The following is a 21,649-nucleotide window of genomic DNA, read 5'->3' as shown; positions in this document are numbered from 1 at the left end:
CCTTTCACATCTATCTAGCTGTCTATCCATCCATTATATAGTGCCTTTCACATCTATCTATCTATCTATAATGCCTTTCACATCTATCTATTATGTAGTGTCTTTCACATCTATCTATTATGTAATGCCTTTCACATCTAGCTGTCTACCCATCCATTATATAGTGCCTTTCACATCTATCTATCTATCTATCTATCTATCATATAGTGCCTTTCACATCTATCTATTATATAGTGCCTTTCACATCTATCTATCTATCTATCTATCATATAGTGCCTTTCACATCTATCTATTATATAGTGCCTTTCACATCTATCTATCTATCTATCTATCTATCTATCTATCTATCTATCTATCTATCTATCTATCTATCTATCTATCTATCTATCTATCTATAATGCCTTTCACATCTATCTATTATGTAGTGTCTTTCACATCTATCTATTATGTAATGCCTTTCACATCTAGCTGTCTATCCATCCATTATATAGTGCCTTTCACATCTATCTATCTATCTATCTATCTATCTATCTATCTATCTATCTATCTATCTATCATATAGTGCCCTTTCACATCTATCTATCACGTAGTGCCTTTCACATCTATCTATCTATCAATCATATACTGCCTTTCACATCTATCTATTATGTAATGCCTTTCACATCTATCTAGCTGTCTATCCATCCATTATATAGTGCCTTTCACATCTATCTATCTATCTATCTATCTATCTATCTATCTATCTATCTATCTATCTATCTATCTATCTATCATATAATGCCTTTCACATCTATCATGTAGTGCCTTTCACATCTATCCATCCATTATATAGTGCCTTTCACATCTATCTATCTATCTATCTATCTATCTATCTATCTATCTATCTATCTATCTATCTATCTATCTATCTATCTATCTATCTATCTATCTATAATGCCTTTCACATCTATCTATTATGTAGTGTCTTTCACATCTATCTATTATGTAATGCCTTTCACATCTAGCTGTCTACCCATCCATTATATAGTGCCTTTCACATCTATCTATCTATCTATCTATCTATCTATCTATCTATCTATCTATCTATCTATCTATCTATCTATCTATCTATCTATCTATCATATAGTGCCTTTCACATCTATCTATTATATAGTGCCTTTCACATCTATCTATCTATCTATCTATCTATCTATCTATCTATCTATCTATCTATCTATCTATCTATCTATCTATCTATCTATCTATCTATCATGTAGTGCCTTTCACATCTATCTATCTATCTATCTATCTATCTATCTATCTATCTATCTATCTATCTATCTATCTATCTATCTATCATATAGTGCCTTTCACAATTATCTATCATATAGTGCCTTTCACATCTATCTAGCTAATATATAGTGCCTTTCAAATTTATCTAGCTATCTATCCATCCATCATAGAGTGACTTTCACATCCATTGATCCATTATATAGTGAGTTTCACATCTATTATATAGTGCCTTTCATATTTATCGATCTATTATATAGCACCATTTATATCTATCTACCAATCTATTATGTTCTTCACCAGTTCCTCCGTCAGCCATTTTTTTCACAACTCCAATAGAAGTTCACTGCAGCAGAAAAAGACCCCACAACAAACTCCACAGTAAAGGCGGTGAAACACTCTTTATTTATGCAGTGCTGCCTCACTAGCATTTATTTGAAAATGCATTAGATTTATCCCTAACCCTCACCCTAACCCCACTTCATCAAAGAGGACAGTCCACTGATATCCCCATATAGCACATGTGCCCAACGGGATGGGCAAAGAGCAGGAGGAGGGTGTAGAAATGCCATCTCTGAGCTATTCTGGTACTTACATGTGGGTAAAGCGGGAAGTGCAGGTTTTTTCTCAACTGGGAAACGGCAGATCCACACCAGTCCTCAAACACGTGGAGATTAGCCTGGCCTTTGTACTGAAAAGAAAAGACGAGACAAGACAAGACAAGACATGGAGTGAGAAAGTGATGCGCACAAAGACATGTGAATTACTTAGTCAGTCTTTACTTCACAAAGCACCTTCATGTTCAAAGTCTTGCATTCCGTTCCTTGGCACCTTTTCATTGAGCCAAGCGCTTGTTTATTATGAGCTGAACGTTTCTATTTAAAACTACCAGCAAAGTGAAAGTGGCACAAAGGTCAGCCTGGTCTATCAGAGTCTCTCTTTTTCTTTGCTTGCATTCACAAGCAAAGAAGAAGATTCTCAGAAGAAGAAGATTCCAGAAGACTTTCTCAGCGATGTTAACTAAAACAGACATCCAGTCAAACCAAACATCAAAAGAGCAGAAATTCCACATCTACTGTACAACACCCAGCCATGACACACAAGAAAAAGAGAAAACCCCAAATTCTAGCAGGACAGCAATCTGTTGTGGTGCCACCTCACCCTTACTGCTTGTCTCCTCATTTGACTGTGTTTAGGGGGCCCAAAAGTAACGGTGGGAACTGCACCTTTATGGCAGGACAGGGACTGAGGAATGGCCAAAGGGGGCAAGAAGTCCTGAGCTGGGGGTGTTCTATCAAAAGAAATCGACCATCAAGGCTATGTTTATGGCTGGGCAAAAAATCCAATTTCCAATTTGATTTGATGTTCAATAATTCTCAATATCATGATTTTCGGCACTTATAAATGGCACATGTCACGCATGTGTGTCTGAGGGTCACCTACCGAGCTCATCTGAGGTAAGCACTACCACTCCGGGACACCAGGGGGCATGAACACTAACTCTATTATCGTATCTCTCATCACCCACAGTGCCCACTGACCACACCCCTTATAAAACCGAGTGTTCTCATCACTCAACGCTTCCCAGGTCCTCCCTGCGTGGAGTTTGCATGTTCTCCCTGTGTCTGCATGGGTTTCCTCCCACAGTCCAAAGACATGCAGATTAGGTGCATTGGTGATCATAAATTGTCCCTAGTGTGTGTGTGTCCTGCGGTGGGCTGGCGCCCTGCCCGGGATTTGTTCCTGCCCTGCGCCCTGTGTTGGCTCGGATTGGCTCCAGCAGAATCCACGTGATCCTATGTTAGGATATAGCGGGTTGGGAAATGACTGACTGACTGACATACTAAATATTTGTGATGTCCTTTTTGCTAAATGCTGCATTTAAACACTATGGCTCAGGTCAACCAGTCCACCTCAATGGGCCACACTGACCCCTCGAAGAGGCCTCACACCATGTGTCCTATCTGACCGTCCTGGAGCTCCCCTTGAGAGCCTTAATGCCTCAGTTTGACAAGTCACCACCACATCTTTGTGATAATAAAATTATAAAATGATATTTTAGATGTATAGAAATGCTCCCCACCTGTCTAAATACAAATTACCTTCCATGCTCTTCAAGAGATACAAATGATGGATTTTTTCCCCTACTGACTTGTAATTAGAGGATTAGAGAAGCAGAGAAATCGGTAATCACATTCAGAGCAGTCAAAAGTCACATCAGAGAGGCCTTCGGTTTCCTTCTGAAGAGCTAAAATGATGTTTTAGATGCCTTTAAATTCAGTCCCATTAAAGACACCTGCACTTCAAATTTTGACTCATCAAAATGTAATTAGAGATAATCAGAAATATGAAACTGGCACGAGACGTCACCTCTTCATGCACCTTGCCATCGCCCTAAGCTCCCTTTAATCCTCTCACAAATAAAATAATTCAACAAATGTTTATGATACCCTGTCTGTTGGAATGATCAATGTAATGCATATTCCTTTTGTTATATGCCATTTGGTATGGGATGCATAAAAGCAGTGTTAAACATGTGATGTGCCATCTGTTGGAATGACGGACACAATGCAATTTATAACTACAGACTTGTTGTAATACCTGTCTAAGCTGTGTTTAAATCTAAATAATCAACACAGACCTCGGCAGTAATGTTTACAGTGCACCGTAACATGCATATATCTCTGTTATATGCCAATTGGTATGAGATTTGCAAAAGCAGCATTAATGTTTGTGATGCGCCATCAGTTGGAATGACAAACAAAATGCATTTTATCACTACAAACTAGTTTTGCTCCCCATCTAAGACGTATTGAAATCTAAATAAATCAATGCAGACCTCAGCGTTAACATTTGTAGTACATCATGAGATGCATATATATCTGTTATATGCCATTTGGAATGGGATTCCTACCACTTTCTTTTATGTGGACTCGCTCCCTGGACACTTTTTACTAATTTTTATCAGTATGCTGCTGCTGGAGTATGTGAATTTCCCCTTGGGATTAATAAAGTATCTATCTATCTATCTATCTATCTATCTATCTATCTATCTATCTATCTATCTATCTAATCGTAAAAGCAGTGTTGATGTTTGTGATGCGCCATCTGTTAGAATGACAATTGCAATGCAATTTTTTTCTAAAAACGTTTGTGATGTGCCATCCTTTGTAATGGCAGAGACATAGCGACCAGATGGACACACATACAGACACACAGACACGTATTCTTTTGTTAAGATAGACATTTGTGATGGGCTATCTGTTGGAATGATAAAAGCAATGCATTTTATTCATACAATAAGCTTTGCTACCCATCTAAAATGGGTTGAAATATAATCAACGTAGACCTCAGCATTATTGATTGCATTGCATCATGAGATGCATATATCTCTGTTATATGCCATTTGTGAATTTCCCATTGGGATTAATAAAGTATCTATCTATCTATCTATCTATCTATCTATCTATCTATCTATCTATCTATCTATCTATCTATCTATCTATCTATCTATCTATCTATCTATCTATCTATCTATCTATTTGGTATGGAATTTGTAAAAAGCAGTGTTGATGTCTGTGATGCACCATCTGTTGGAATGACGAATGCAATGCATTATATTACTAAAAATGTTTGTGATGTGCCATCTTTTGTAATGGCAGAGACATAGCAACCAGAAGGACACACAGACACTTATCCTTTTATTAAGGTAGACATTTGTGATGTGCCATCTGTTGGAATGACAAAAGCGATGCATTTAATTCTTACAATAAGCTTTGCTACCCATCTAAAATGGGTTGAAATTTAAGTAATCAACATAGACCTCAGAGTTAATACTTGCAGTGTACCATGCAAGGCGTCTGTCTCTGTTTCATGCCTTTTTGTATGAGATTCGTAAAAGCAGCGCTAATGTTTGTGATGCGCCATCTGCTGGAATGAAAAATGCAATGCATTTTATTCCTAAAAATTGTTTGTGATGTGCCATTTTTTGGAATGGGAGTGTCTTGGCTCCACAGGAAAACAGGAGAACTGATTTTATGAGTAAACTGGAAGAAACAGGCAAAAGGAAAAACAAAAGAACATAAAAGTAAATCGTAGCAACCATAACCCAACTGACAGTTAAAATCAAGGTCAATTAACTATGGCAATGAGTTGAAAGCAGACAATAGAAGAAGGGAAAACACACAACAGAACAAAATGAAATTAAGGATTTTATCTGCAGATTGGATAACATTCCTAGTTAAAGGCTGACCTTTTATGACAGTTGTGGATTAAGTTAAGGTCATGACCCCGGAGATCCTACCCCTAGACCCTGACAATGGTACACAATATGGCTTCTCTTAAAGAAAAAGGCTATGAAGCATTAGTTTTCAACCTAAATCATGACAGGGAGATACAAAGCAACCGGACACTTATCCTTTTATTAAGCTGGATGTTTGTGATGCGCCATCTGTTGGAATGACAGAGACATAGCAATCAGACAGACACGTGTACCTTTACAGAGGTGAGAATTACATTATATACACACATTTAGATAAATGGATGCTTTTCAATACTGACAATTAATTGAGAAATTCAAAGTGATCTGCACATTTGTGGCACTGAACATAAGGTCTCTGTCCTGCACAATGGTTGTATGTCTGTAATGTCATAAATTAAAAAATGACATGACATTATGTTACTTTGCCACTTTATGGCCTTGTACATTGTGTATTGTTAGTTTATACGGTTAATTCCCATTATCCACAGGGGTTATGTTCCCAGAAAACCCAGCAGAAGTGGAACTTACAGATACTGATGCATTGATTCTGTGGGGAAAAATGGGGTCAGGTTCCAGCGGACCCTATTCACATACCCTAAACATATCACTTTTATGTACCAGAAATCAACTAAGCTAATCATGTGTTTGCAATTAGGATCACTCGGCCAAACACTTTCACTAGCAATACGCTTCATTGCCATTGCTGAAATTTAATAAATGTATTTGAAAAACAGCATAAATTACAGAGAACGTGTTGAATATCATCAGCATGTGGGGACTTGTTAACACAACAGAAGCCCCCAGATTGACACCGCAGCTCCCCTTGTGGCGCTGCTGCTGTGCCACTGGACTCTCAAATTTTTTTTTCCTCTGCCTTGCATAATCATGAACTGATGAGAGCAAAAAGGTGCCCCCTGTAGTACGATGTGATCCCTGTCATACACAAATAACTAAAGTACTGCCACCTACTGGCATACAGGGCTCAGTGGGCTTGCACTGCACTTTGATATCCTGCTCTCGTTCTCTGAACCAGTGGTCACATGGGCACCAGCAGCATATCGCTATAAAAATCCCACCCAGACTGAGAACTGCTCATGAAATAAACCAGTTATGCAAGTTGGGGGGTAAATTCCTTTAATAGAAAGGGTGTGGAAAAAAAAGAATAAATGTAAGCCTGTTGACCCATTTTTCTATGTAGCGCCCTTCATGGCTGCAAAAAATCAATTGATGACAACATCAGTCAGTAGGATAAAGAACTCAAGCAGTACTTCCGTGACTAAGAGACCCTCATCTGGCTCGCTGACTTTTAATTCACGAGATCAGCCAACTGGGCAGACAAGAGTCGGACATTCATTCCAGGAAGCTGTGTCCACTGTTCTCCACTTTTACCCTCAGGTTCCTCATAAGTGGGGGCTTCAAGATCACAGGGTAGACTAATTCCCTGGTCTTCCCAAACCATGGGCTATGTTTCTTTTCCCGCTGTTGCTTCTGCGGTTTCCGTTATTATTAATGGATTATCTGCTGGATATCACTCTCCATTAGGACTGTTTCCAGCGTGCAGGAGGCGCATTTCCAATGATGCATTTCATGTAATGTATTCCCAAACTGCCTGTAATTGCATTCAATATGGGAGGAACACAAAGGCATCAATCTTGCGGGGAACAAAGGTCAATGGACTGCCAGATGGGCTCCATGAATAAAATCAATTTACTCCTCAGTCTGCGCGCTAAGAGAGTTTAAAAGGGAGCAAAAAATAAATAAATAACACGGGGATATGAGAGGCACCGTAACAAGAAAATCTCAGTGGTGGCTCATGGGAGATAAACGGATATGCAAGGCACTATATACTAAAAACAGATAGATAGATAGATAGATAGATAGATAGATAGATAGATAGATAGATAGATAGATAGATAGATAGATAGATAGATAGATGAAAGGCACTACATGATAGATAGATAGATAGATAGATAGATAGATAGATAGATAGATAGATAGATAGATAGATAGATAGATGAAAGGCACTACATGATAGATAGATAGATAGATAGATAGATAGATAGATAGATAGATAGATAGATAGATAGATAGATAGATAGATAGATAGATAGATAGATAGATAGATATGAAAGGCACTATATAATAGATAGATAGATGAAAGGCACTACATGATAGATAGATAGATAGATAGATAGATAGATAGATAGATAGATAGATAGATAGATAGATAGATAGATAGATAGATAGATAGATAGATTTAGTTGTCTCTGTTTTGGGCATGGAACCATATGTTGCTCTGGAGTCATTTATTGAAACTTTGAGTTTTTTGCTTTGTATGCTGTACAATAATAGGGGGTTGTTCGCCAAACCTTTTCCTGCCTTTTTTAATAATAATAATAATAATACATTTTATTTATATAGTACCTTTCCTATGTTCAAGGCACTTACAGAATATAATAAAGAACGGCAGTGTGTACAGTATATAGCATTGTACAAAACAGATAAATAAATAAAGAAGATTAAGACAGTGAATTCTGAAAAAAAAAAGAAACAGACAACATAATTGATGGTCTCACACACACACACACACACACACAGGTTACATGAGCATCTTGACAGAGAAGTAAACTGAGAGAAGGGTAATAAAGTCAAGTTGAGCTAAAAGCCTTCCTGAACAGATGAGTTTTGAGTTGTTTTTTAAAAGAATTCATGGAGTCAGCTGACCTGATTAATTTCGGTAGGTCATTCCAGAGTCTGGGCGCTATACAGCTGAAGGCCCTGTCACCCATGGAGTGTAGATTAGTGAGGGGCACAACAAGATTGCCAGAATCAGAGGACCTTAGTGGGCGGGCAGGCACATAGTGATGGAGAAGGTCACTGATGTAGTTTGGAGCGAGGTTATGTAAGGCTTTGTAGGTTATTAATAGGATTTTATATTCGATTCTGTAAGACACAGGGAGCCAGTGTGTATCTTTACAATATGTATGTATATACAGTATATACAGTATATATATATATATATATATATATATATATATATATATATATATGTTGCAATATGCTGTCAAAAAAACGAACCACACGCCGTGGCGCAACGCTAGGGGCTTCGCCTCTAGCGCTGACGTCCGAGGTTCGATTCCCGTAAGGGAGTGCAGTGAGTGTGTACGCCTGATGAGCCCAGAATTGGGGCAAAACACGTGTCGCGTACTCTTTGCATTATTTGACAGTAAACTATTTCAACCATTCTATGATCTGCTTCTCACAACTGAGGGCACCGTGGCGGATATTAGCTGACTTGCTGACCAACCACAAGCGTTACCTGGTAGGTAACCACCCATACAATCAGATTGTGATTCAGACTACGAATGCCGTGAATATATATACAGTATGTATACATACACACAAACACAGCTATGCACCACATAATGTCCATTCGGGCAACATCCACCTGTATATAATGTAGTTCAGAAATCCTGATCAGAGAATGAGATGTAGCGGACACAACAACTTCTCACGTGCCACTTGCATACTTCAAGTTTCTCGCATACAAAGTAACTGAACTGCCACTACTGAATATGCACTCTCTTTTGTTATTGTAATCTGATATGAATGCTACCAACATTTACCGTTTAACAGTGCATGCTCCACATACAGGCAGCGGTACCCAATCCCCACATATTGCATGTCGTTGGAACATTACAGTGTTATCTCTCTGCATTTACTCAAAGCAGGCACAAATTGCGCAACTTTCTATTTAACAGAACATATCATGAACATTAAGAAGCGCACAACTGTGTGTTTTAATACATATATATATATATATATATATATATATATATATATATATACACACATACATATACATATATATATATATATATACAGTATATTGTGGTGGACGCCCCTTCGATGTATGTTCTGGGCGAGCAATCATGGGCTGCTCAATAACTCCCCTTGAACACTTGGTGGCAGCCTCCCTGGCTGACGGTGGTGCCTCAGCTTTCTGTAGGGCTCCATGGGAGATGCAGTTCTCCACAGCCCTGTTGGGATCTGGGGTGGCCGCCATGGGGCGCTGCATGGGCTCTTGAGCCAAATTGGACGAATCTTCAGCCCCACTTGGGAGTGCAACCGGAAACAGGTGATCAAGCACCTGGAGCACTTCCAGGTGGGCCATAAAAGGGGCCAGCAACCACCAATCAGGAGCCAGAACTGGGAGGGGGAGGACAAAGCCTGAGGAGGAGTGGTGGTAGAAGAGAGGAGTGTGGTGCTATACCTTGTGTGTTTTGAGTTTGTACTTGGGACTGTGTTGTGGCTGGGGGACACGGGGAAGACATGCCCTCTAGCTGAAGAAAATAAAGTTTATTTATTTTTATACATGCCTCCCGTGTCCAATCTGTGCCAGGTCGAGTGCTATATAGCGCCTTTGTTACAATATATATATACATACAGTATATATATATATATATATATATATATACACACACATAAATACATATGTGTATATCTATTTATTTTTTTCCCATTTTGGCATATTGAAGTCCCCCCTGTAAGAGTTTAGAAAGTTATCTCTGCCCCCTACTGGCTAAGTAAGGCATCGTGAGTGCAAATACAACCTCATTATTACCTCTCAAAGCTTAGAATTCATCTCACCTCTGACTTCCAGGGCAAAAGGTTTTGTTTATCGATGAGGAACTTCTTCAGTTTTTTAAGATACTGGCCGTCATCTCCATTCAGCTCTTCTAGATGGCCTAGGCCTATCACCTGTTTAAAAAAAATATATATATATAAATATATTTTTTTTTGTCAAAAGTGAAAATTTGAACTTCGCTTTAAACACACATGCATTAACTGATCCACTAGCTCACTGATAGATAGATAGATAGATAGATAGATAGATAGATAGATAGATAGATAGATAGATAGATAGATAGATAGATAGATAGATAGATAGATAGATAGATAGGAAAGGCACTATATAATAGATGCTGTTGGTATAAAGGACCCCCATCTCTATTCTTGACACATTTGTACTGATTCATTGGCTAGAAGTCCTCAGTGCTGGTTTGTCAGAGAGAGGATGTGCAACTTTGTTCATAATGGTGCTCAGTTTGGTCTTCATTTTCTCCTCCTCTGTTACCTCCAGGGGGTTCAGAGTGTGTCTCATAACTGAACTTGCCCTTTTAATTAGCTTTTTGATTTGGTGGGTCTCTCCTGATGTGATGTTACCAGCCCAGCACACCACACTGGCTATCACAGTTATAGATGATGTGATGGATGTCAAATTTGCACATTAAAGAAACGCAGTCTCCTAAGGTAGAAGAACCTGCTCTGTCCTTTCTTCTCCAGTTCCTCTGTGTTCTGAGACCAGTCCGAACTGTCATTGCTGTGGGCCATGAAGTACTGTACTTGGAGGATTGGACCACCTCTACATCCACCCATTTATTAGTGATTGGACATTGAGGCACTTTGGTGCAGTGACAATCAATAAGCAGTTTTTCGATTTTGCTGATGTTAAGGTGCAGGCAATTCTCAAAGTTCTCCAACTGCCTCCCCTCCTCTGTCTCCTTTCCCTTATCAATCCACTCCATTTGTGCAAACTCATCTGAGAATTTCTTCAAGTGACCTGACCTGCTGTTATATTTCTAGTCAGAGGTGTACAGAGTGAAGAGTGGGGCACACAGGCCTGTTCCTTGTAGCGCTCCAGTGCTGCTCACTCAGTCCTTGAGTCTCACAAATTGACCTTCCTTCATCCAGGACACCACAGGCTCATTCACCTGCAGATCTCTGAGTTTATCCCCTATCAGGGATGGCTGGATGGTATTGAAGATGATAGAGAAATCAGAAACCATAATCCTCACAGTGCAGCCAGGTGGATTTTGGGTTCTGCAGAGACAAGCTATTTATTTTAAAAGTGTCCACAAAGGGCACTTTAGTATCCTACGATTTTTTTTTTTAATTTCCGGACAAGTTAATCCTAGAAATGCCTAATGTTCCTGGGCTTACAGGCTTTGTTTTACTTGTATATCCCACAATGCTTATCTCTGGAATCCTTACAGCATGCAGACTAGAATCTTACAGAACCTGGATAAGTACCTTAGCTCCTCATCCAATAGAACCTCTGACCCTCTAGTGATTGCTGGTGTCAGTAAACAACAAGTCAACTTTGAGATAAGAACAAAATGACTCCACTGAAACTTAGCTTTCTTCCTAAATAGTTCAGTCATCTCGTTTGACCACAGGATACCCCAAAAATACCCAAACATTTTGGAAAATCCTACAAAATCCTGCCGACTATGCCAAATGTTTTATCATAAAGTGTCTGCGATAGGCACTTTAGTCTCCTAAGGTTCTTTGTTATTGGTGAACAAATTAATCCTAGAAATGCCAAAATAAAGTTCCTGAGCTTACTAGCCTTGTTTTACATGTACACCCCGCAATACTCATCTCTGAAATCCTTAACAAAGGCAGACTGCACACTGCTGGGACAAACCTTGGTCCCATTCTTCCAACCATGCAAGTGTTCACAACCTTGAATGCCTTCACAATGGCTTAGACCAGTCTTACTGTCTTACAGTCTTACTTACTTACAACCTCTGCTCCTTAGGAACAAGCTGACAGAGATGGGAGTAGATTCATACCTAGTGGCATGGATTGTGGACTATCTTAAAGAGAGACCTCAGTATGTGTGTCTTGGGAACTGCACGTCTGACATTGTGGTCAGCAATACAGGAGCGCCACAAGGGACTGTACTTTCTCCGGTCCTGTTCAGCCTATATACATCGGACTTCCAATACAACTCGGAGTCCTGCCATGTGCAAAAGTTCGCTGATGACACTGCTATCGTGGGCTGCATCAGGAGTGGGCAGGAGGAGGAGTATAGGAACCTAATCAAGGACTTTGTTAAATGGTGCGACTCAAACCACCTATAACAGAACACCAGCAAAACCAAGGAGCTGGTGGTGGATTTTAGGAGGCCCAGACCCCTCATGGACCCCGTGATCATCAAAGGTGACTGTGCAGATGGTGCAGACCTATAAATATCTGGGAGTGCAGCTGGATGATAAATTAGACTGGACTGCCAATACTGATGCTCTGTGCAAGAAAGGACAGAGCCGACTATACTTCCTTAGAAGGCTGGCGTCTTTCAACATCTGCAATAAGATGCTGCAGATGTTCTATCAGATAGTTGTGGCGAGCGCCCTCTTCTACGCGGTGGTGTGCTGGGGAGGCAGCATTAAGAAGAAAGACGCCTCACACCTGGACAAACTGGTGAGGAAGGCAGGCTCTATTGTTGGCATGGAGCTGGACAGTTTAACATCTGTGGCAGAGCGAAGGGCGCTCAGCAGGCTCCTATCAATTATGGAGAATCCACTGCATCCACTAAATAGTATTATCTCCAGACAGAAGAGCAGCTTCAGCGACAGACTGCTGTCACTGTCCTGCTCCACTGACAGATTGTGGAGATCGTTCCTCCCCCAAACTATGCAACTCTTCAATTCCACCCGGGGGGGTAAACGTTAACATTTAACATTAGACAGAGTTACTGTCTGTTTATCACCTGCATTATTATCATTCTTTAATTTAATATCATTTATTGTATCAGTATGCTGCTGCTGGAAAATGTGAATGTGAATGTGAATGTATGTATGTATGTATGTATGTACAGTGGTGTGAAAAACTATTTGCCCCCTTCCTGATTTCTTATTCTTTTGCATGTTTGTCACACAAAATGTTTCTGATCATCAAACACATTTAACCATTAGTCAAATATAACACAAGTAAACACAAAATGCAGTTTGTAAATGGTGGTTTTTATTATTTAGGGAGAAAAAAAAATCCAAACCTACATGGCCCTGTGTGAAAAAGTAATTGCCCCCTGAACCTAATAACTGGTTGGGCCACCCTTAGCAGCAATAACTGCAATCAAGCGTTTGCGATAACTTGCAATGAGTCTTTTACAGTGCTCTGGAGGAATTTTGGCCCACTCATCTTTGCAAAATTGTTGTAATTCAGCTTTATTTGAGGGTTTTCTAGCATGAACCGCCTTTTTAAGGTCATGCCATAGCATCTCAATTGGATTCAGGTCAGGACTTTGACTAGGCCACTCCAAAGTCTTCATTTTGTTTTTCTTCAGCCATTCAGAGGTGGATTTGCTGGTGTGTTTTGGGTCATTGTCCTGTTGCAGCACCCAAGATCGCTTCAGCTTGAGTTGACGAACAGATGGCCGGACATTCTCCTTCAGGATTTTTTGGTAGACAGTAGAATTCATGGTTCCATCTATCACAGCAAGCCTTCCAGGTCCTGAAGCAGCAAAACAACCTCAGACCATCACACTACCACCACCATATTTTACTGTTGGTATGATGTTCTTTTTCTGAAATGCTGTGTTCCTTTTACGCCAAATGTAACGGGACATTTGCCTTCCAAAAAGTTCAACTTTTGTCTCATCAGTCCACAAGGTATTTTCCCAAAAGTCTTGGCAATCATTGAGATGTTTCTTAGCAAAATTGAGACGAGCCCTAATGTTCTTTTTGCTTAACAGTGGTTTGCGTCTTGGACATCTGCCATGCAGGCCGTTTTTGCCCAGTCCCTTTCTTATGGTAGAGTCGTGAACACTGACCTTAATTGAGGCAAGTGAGGCCTGCAGTTCTTTAGACGTTGTCCTGGGGTCTTTTGTGACCTCTCGGATGAGTCGTCTCTGTGCTCTTGGGGTAATTGTGGTCGGCCGGCCACTCCTGGGAAGGTTCACCACTGTTCCATGTTTTTGCCATTTGTGGATAATGGCTCTCACTGTGGTTCACTGGAGTCCCAAAGCTTTAGAAATGGCTTTATAACCTTTACCAGACTGATAGATCTCAATTACTTCTGTTCTCATTTGTTCCTGAATTTCTTTGGATCTTGGCATGATGTCTAGCTTTTGAGGTGCTTTTGGTCTACTTCTCTGTGTCAGGCAGCTCCTATTTAAGTGATTTCTTGATTGAAACAGGTGTGGCAGTAATCAGGCCTGGGGGTGGCTACGGAAATTGAACTCAGGTGTGATACACCACAGTTAGGTTATTTTTTAACAAGGGGGCAATTACTTTTTCACACAGGGCCATGTAGGTTTGGATTTTTTTTCTCCCTAAATAATAAAAACCATCATTTAAAACCTGCATTTTGTGTTTACTTGTGTTATATTTGACTAATGGTTAAATGTGTTTTTAGATCAGAAACATTTTGTGTGACAAACATGCAAAAGAATAAGAAATCAGGAAGGGGGCAAATAGTTTTTCACACCACTGTATCTATCTATCTATCTATCTATCTATCTATCTATCTATCTATCTATCTATCTATCTACTGGTAGTTCCTCACACTGCAAGGACTGAAACATTCCTACCAGAAAGTGGCTGCCCTGAAAGGACAGAACTAAATACACTTCAACAATACTAAACACCCTAAACACAAAATATACAAATAACAAAGGCTACAAACAATCTCTGCAGGGATCGCAGACCACCATCTCCCAGTTTGTACCTCTGGAAGGATTTGACCAGAATGAGCACAACTTTTCTTATATTACTGAACATGTTAATATTTATGGATTAAGATTTTACAGAACCTGGATAGGTGTTTAAGTGCGTCATCCAATAGAGCTTCAAACCCTCCGATGATTGCTAACGTCAGTAAACAAGTAGTTAACTTTGGTGACATAACAACAAGATGACTTTACTGAAACGGTTTTCCTAAACAATATAGACATCCTGTTTGACTACTGGATATCTACACAATAAAATATAACATTTTGGAGAATCCTGCAAAATCCTGCCGACTACGCCAAATGTTTTATCATTAAAGTGTCCATAAAAGCACTTGAGCCTACTAAGGTTCTTTAAAAAAAAAAAAAAAAAATTGACGGACAAGTTAATCATAGAAATTTTTACCGTATATACTCACGTATAAGCCCCATCTTCAAACCTGAAAAATCGATCATAAAATCAGACCCCGACTTATACGCCCATTCAAAAAGGACATTGCAGCACTAGAAAAGGTTCAGAGAAGAGCAACTAGGCTGAGTCGAGGGATACAGGGGATGAGTTATGAGGAAAGATTAAAAGAGCTGAGCCTTTATAATTTAAGGAAAAGGAGATGAAGAAGAGACCTGACTGAAGTGTTTAAAATGATGAAGGGAATTAATGCAGTGGATTGAGACCGTGACTTTAAAATGAGTTCATCAAGAACACGGGGACACGGTTGGAAACTTGTGAAGAGGAAATTTCACACAAACATTAGGAAGTTTTCTTTACACAAAGAACGATAGACACTTGGAATAAGTGACCAAGTAATGTGGTAGACAGTAGAACTTTAGGGTCCTTAAAAACTGGATTTGATGTTTTCTTAGAAGAAATAAGTGGACAGGACTGGCGAGCTCTGTTGGGCTGAATGGCCTGTTCTCATCCAGAGTGTTCTAATGGAATATCAGTGTGGATGTAGCATATGAAAATGAACCTGTCAGGAAGAATTCCAGTGACAAGCTTCTTATTTTATGTTTTGAAGACCAGTAGTATCCATCATCCCATCTTCTGCAAAAATCCGACTTAATTTATTTTACATCTTCTTGCCTCCTCCAATCTCGCACCAGTTTCTCAGACTCATCGAATTTTGTTGCAGCAGCGCAGCTACCAATTTCTTTCACCACTTCAATGACTTTTAATTTAACACTAGCTTCATATTTTCTTTTGATCGAATGCTACATTGTAGATAACGGATGCTCTTACGATAAAGGTGTGTGAGATGCAAAAAACACAAAACAGTGTATACGTCACTTCGGAATAGTTAGGGTATCACTGTGCGGTCACGTAGACACAATAGAGAGAGACAGAGAGAGAGGCTAGGAGCACACGCTGATACAGCGCATTGCTGCACCCACATAGCAAAAAAAAGGCCATGAGCCCCATGGTTACTCTCTCAGGAGGGCGTTAGCATATCGTAATCTCTTGGACCAACAGTGTGAGTTTTCCGCATTCGACTTATACGACCGACATTATAAAATACCAGAAATTAAATCGTAAATCAAGCCCCGACTTATTCGCAGGAGAACTTAAACGCGAGTGAATATGGTAAATAACAGTGCTGAGCTTGCTACTTTTGTTTTGCATGTACATTGAAACAGAAAATCAATCCGTAGAAGTCATAAATTCACCAATGCTTTCCACTGGGACATTTTAAAATATCACAAATGTGCTGTATTCGAGATATCTCCATGAAAACTTAACCGTTTTGATAAATTTAGTTAAAGAATAAATTCCTATTTGGAGAAGATTAGTTTTACCTCAGGTGTTGGAGTAAAGAAATTATTCACTCACTGAATTACTTAAATGACAGAATTTCACTGACGTATCAATTCGCATGGGACTAGTTTAGCCTAGTTATTTGGTTGTTATAGTTATAATAATAGATAGATAGATAGATAGATAGATAGATAGATAGATAGATAGATAGATAGATAGATAGATAGATAGATAGATAGATAGATAGATAGATAGATAGATAGATAGATAGGCACTATATAACAGAGAGATAGATAGATAGATAGATAGATAGACAGACAGACAGACAGACAGACAGACAGACATACAGACAGACAGATAGATAGAAAGGCACTATATAACAGATAGATAGATAGATAGATAGATAGATAGATAGATAGATAGATAGATAGATAGATAGATAGATAGATAGATACTATATAACAGACAGACAGACAGACAGACAGACAGACAGACAGACAGACAGACAGACAGACAGACAGATAGATAGATAGATAGATAGATAGATAGATAGATAGATAGATAGATAGATAGATAGATAGATAGATCTTAAATTATTTTATAAGGCTTTAAAAAAAATGCAAAAGCCACTGTGATCTTTACTGAAACATGAAAGTGAAGTCCTTAAAAAGTTACTGACATAATGGCGTGATTTGGGCATAACTAAAATTTCAGAGGTCCTCCGGTAATAATTAATTTACCCCACTTACTAATTTTGCCCGAATAGGGTTTACATCGGTCCACTGGGAGACAAGTTGTTTGGTGTGGACAGACAGACAGACAGACAGACAGACAGACAGACAGACAGACAGACAGACAGACAGACAGGGCAATCACAGGTGCTTTTTGCATTATATATGAACAAACTGAAAAATGGTACAAGTTCCATATATTTTTTTAAACTTATCTTTTCATCTTCATGAATGAATCAAATTGTTTGTATAAATAAACACGCCACTTACAATATAAGTAACACATACAAATATTTTGGTTCATAATGTAACAGAATGATCAATCCCTTATAGTAAGCAGTGCCCACAGCGTAATATAACTGGAAATGTTTGTTCGCGCCAAGCCCCTCCTTAGATGGAACACTTGTCCTAACCTGTAAAGTGCCCATACCCACCCCTGCAGGTGAGAACCATGAAGCTGGGGGGCAGTCACTCCACCGGAAAGGAAATGTACAAAATGATATGGTGTCCCCCAATGGCAGGCACCAACAGGTGACGACAATCTTGTCTCGTCATTTGTTAATTATGGCCACTAAACTCTCGGCTGTCCTAGAAGGCAGCATTTCTTTAACACTCCAATCAAGCTGTCAGTTACCTAATGAGTTTAATTGTTTGATTAATTAGGCAAATGTGCAACTTTTACAGGGGCAGAATAATTTATATTAAGTTCAGACTGTAAATAAGTCAATTTTTAAATCATTAACTGAAAAAGGCCGGAGAAAAAAATGATTAAATGTATCCATGTGAATGGCTAATTAGATCAATTAAAGTAATTGAGAGGCCTAATTGAAATGAAAATGAGAAAATAGTGAGACCCTAGAGGACTGAAATGGAGGAGTGTAACCCCGATGGAGGGGGTGAAGCCATGCATCTGTTTTCATTCAGCCGTTTTACTGCCAAGGGTACTGGTGTCTGCCTCACAGCAAAAGGGTCCCGGGGTTCAAATCCCAGCCCGGTGTCAGGTGTTCTGGCTTCCTACAACCTCATTAGTTTCTCTAAATTGTAAAGAAGGATGGGCACCTGCATGGGCAGCATAATGGATTAACCAAGGGTTAGATTCAAGAGGTTTGTACATTTATTAGCAGATGTCAACATAATTGAGTAAACTTCAGTCTGGAGGACATTTTGGGAACAAGTGTTCCATGACAAGGTGACAGAACTGATCACCACAAGTGATGAGCTCAGAACAGAACAGGATGGATAGATAGATAGATAGATAGATAGATAGATAGATAGATAGATAGATAGATAGATAGATAGATAGATAGATAGATGTGAAAGTCACTATATGATAGATAGATAGATAGATAGATAGATAGATAGATAGATAGATAGATAGATAGATAGATAGATAGATAGATAGATAGGAAAGGCACTATATAATAGATAGATAAACAGACAGATAGAATTCTGTTTCTGGAATATCCTTGAGTTCTTTTGTCACATTACACGGGATGTCAGAAATGTCTGAATATCTTTGCCCTTTCAGACCAGTCTTTTTAATTTTATGAATCACAATGGCTAAGTCAGTGAAGAGTTAGAAGTTAATCCACTTTGGTAATTGATTTCCAAACAGTGTGCACATCATGGCCCGGGGCATCATCGTGATGGATGCTCCTCCACTCCTGGCGTCACCATTCACATCTTCGTGCTGCTCCTTGAAGTTCTTATGCCACTCAAAGACATTTGACTTTTTTTTTATTGAATCACCATCCTCACCACACACCACTTTCGACAGTTTCAGTTGCACTTAGTCGTACGGGCAACACCACATGGCTGTTCTGGGTATTAAACAGTCACACCTCGTATAGGCCTCGTTCTGAGCCATTGACTACTCTGTAGCCGATCATTAAGGATTTGAACTGAATACGTGCCGCTGCACTGAGCCAATGTAGTAATCTGAAAAGAGGAGTGGTGTGTGCCCACCTCGGCTGGTTTTTGGCAGATCTCCTGCTATACTAAACTTGACAAGTCTGAAAAGAGACTACAGGCCAACGAATTGTCTCTCAGATTGTAATTATAACGCTCATTTTGAAAGACGCTTTATAGAGTTTATAACCGTGGGCCACCTCATTCTGTCTCACCTCACACAACTGTATTTGACTTGTCCATCACACACCTACCTGCACATTACACTTTACACTTCTATTCTGTTTTTATACTTTATGCTGCCTCTGTTACTTATTATCTATCTGCTACTTATTATTTATGTTTACCTTTATACATTGGTTTTGTCATTTGGTATGAACAGCAAAGAAAGAATTTCATTGTACAGGGAAACATGTTTCCTTACTGTGCACACGACAATAAACTTTGAACTTGTAAAGGTTAGCGGTTTTCTTTTATTCAGTTTTATTCTCTCGGTCATGTTCACACTCTTCCCGATCTGACGCTACTGTTTTCAAATAAAGACGAGCTATAACAGAGGTGAACTCAGATGAGGACGAGGGTTCTACATCGGAGAAAGAGAACAGAAGCCCTCTCCACAAGAAACGTCCACTCACACATAAGAACAACGCAGCTGCACCAGGCATAAAGGCAAAAGATGGCACCGTTTGGATGCAGCAACAGGTCGGGCGTCATCCTGCCAGTCAGTCTGTCACACGCATATCCTTCAGTAAACAGCACGGCTTACAGAGCTCGCCAACGTATTGTGCAAAGTCCAGTTTGTGATTATATTTTGTGATGGTCTTTACATAAGAAGCATTCATCCATCCATCCTTTATCCAACCTGCTATATCCTAACTACAGGGTCACAGGGGTCTGCTGGAGCCAATCCCAGAGTGCCAGCCCACCGCAGGGCACACACACTGCGTGGGTTTCCTCCCACAGTCCAAAGACATGCAGGTTAGGTGCATTGGCGATCCTAAATTGTCCCTAGTGTGTGCTTGGTGTGTGTGTATGTGCCCTGCGGTGGGCTGGCTCCCTGCCCGGGGTTTGCTTCCTGCCTTGCGCCCTGTGCTGGCTAGGATTGGCTCCAGCAGACCCCCGTGACCCTGTAGTTAGGATAGCGCGGGTTGGATAATGGATGGATGGATATACAGTGGACACAGTAGACCAAAAAAACTGTGGCTCTGACGGTAATGATAATACTCACTTTGAAAGGCGCTGTATAAAACAATAAGTCAGCAGACCACAAAGTTCTGCCTCTTCTCTTACAGTCAAGGTTGAAAGATGCTATATAAATATCTCATGGCAGATCCTTGAAAGGCACTGCCATGAATCTGTGAATTGTAGCGAAAAGTCAGCAGACCGATCTGATTTTATAGTCAGGGTGAAAGGTGCTATATCACACAAAAGGGCCAGCTGGCTTTCACCTGTTGTAAATTACACTGGACATTGAGCCATCGGGCCAAGGATGCCTAGTTCTGATCACAGTGGGAATATTCCTGGTGAAAGGCACTATATAAAACACCACAGGGCAGATCTACATCTATATAAAACTCCATGTCTGAGAAACAAAGAAAGGTGCCGAGCCAAGGTACTGCTTTGTTGAGGAAAATACTCAAGGTGAAAGGCGCTATATAAAATACCTTAGGGGAGATCCTCACCTAATGTAAACTCAGGTTCTGTGAAGGCTCATAGTTAAAACACTCTGGGTGAAAGGCGCTATATAAAACATCAAAGCCCTGGCGTTCATCTATCATGAACTCTACTTCTGTAAATAAGCCGTCACACTAACGAGTCTGGGCTCCGCTTTCCGCTTCAATTCATTAGACGTTTCTTTTCTCTCGGAAGACACGGCCGCCATTCACTCATTCATCACTTTTTTATTGTAAAATGTAAATGGTGGCTGTTTTAAAGAAAATCCAATGGCATTACGGGCCTTTTAAATGGCGAGCTTTGGAACGCGTTATCAATCATTCACAGCTCTGTGGAGTTCACACAGTCGCTTGAAGAGCGGCCTCCGCCATCTATCACTCCAAGATTCGTCTAATTAGGGGTTTCAATGAAGAAATTGCACGATAAAGCAGTGAGTGGCATGAAGTGCTCAGTCTATTGATGTCTCAAGTTAATTCCCAGTGATTTAGAGCGGAGCCACGTCCAGCATTACCTCTCGCCATCAGCTGCTGCGCTGA

General features: G+C 39.9%; 1 protein-coding gene across 1 annotated transcript in view; it reads right to left on the bottom strand.

Moving 5' to 3' along the window:
- Positions 1–21,649, bottom strand: part of b4galnt4a (beta-1,4-N-acetyl-galactosaminyl transferase 4a) — a 717,903-nt gene that overhangs the window by 360,586 nt on the left and 335,668 nt on the right. The window contains 2 exon segments of the mRNA XM_051923408.1: positions 1,865–1,960; positions 10,181–10,291. Of these exon segments, the coding sequence (XP_051779368.1) occupies positions 1,865–1,960; positions 10,181–10,291 (207 nt within the window).

The sequence above is a fragment of the Erpetoichthys calabaricus genome, chromosome 2, assembly GCF_900747795.2.
Source record: "Erpetoichthys calabaricus chromosome 2, fErpCal1.3, whole genome shotgun sequence".
NCBI classification, from domain to species: domain Eukaryota; kingdom Metazoa; phylum Chordata; class Cladistia; order Polypteriformes; family Polypteridae; genus Erpetoichthys; species Erpetoichthys calabaricus.
Note: the sequence above shows the minus strand (reverse complement) of the source record. Positions and strands in the feature narration are given on the sequence as shown.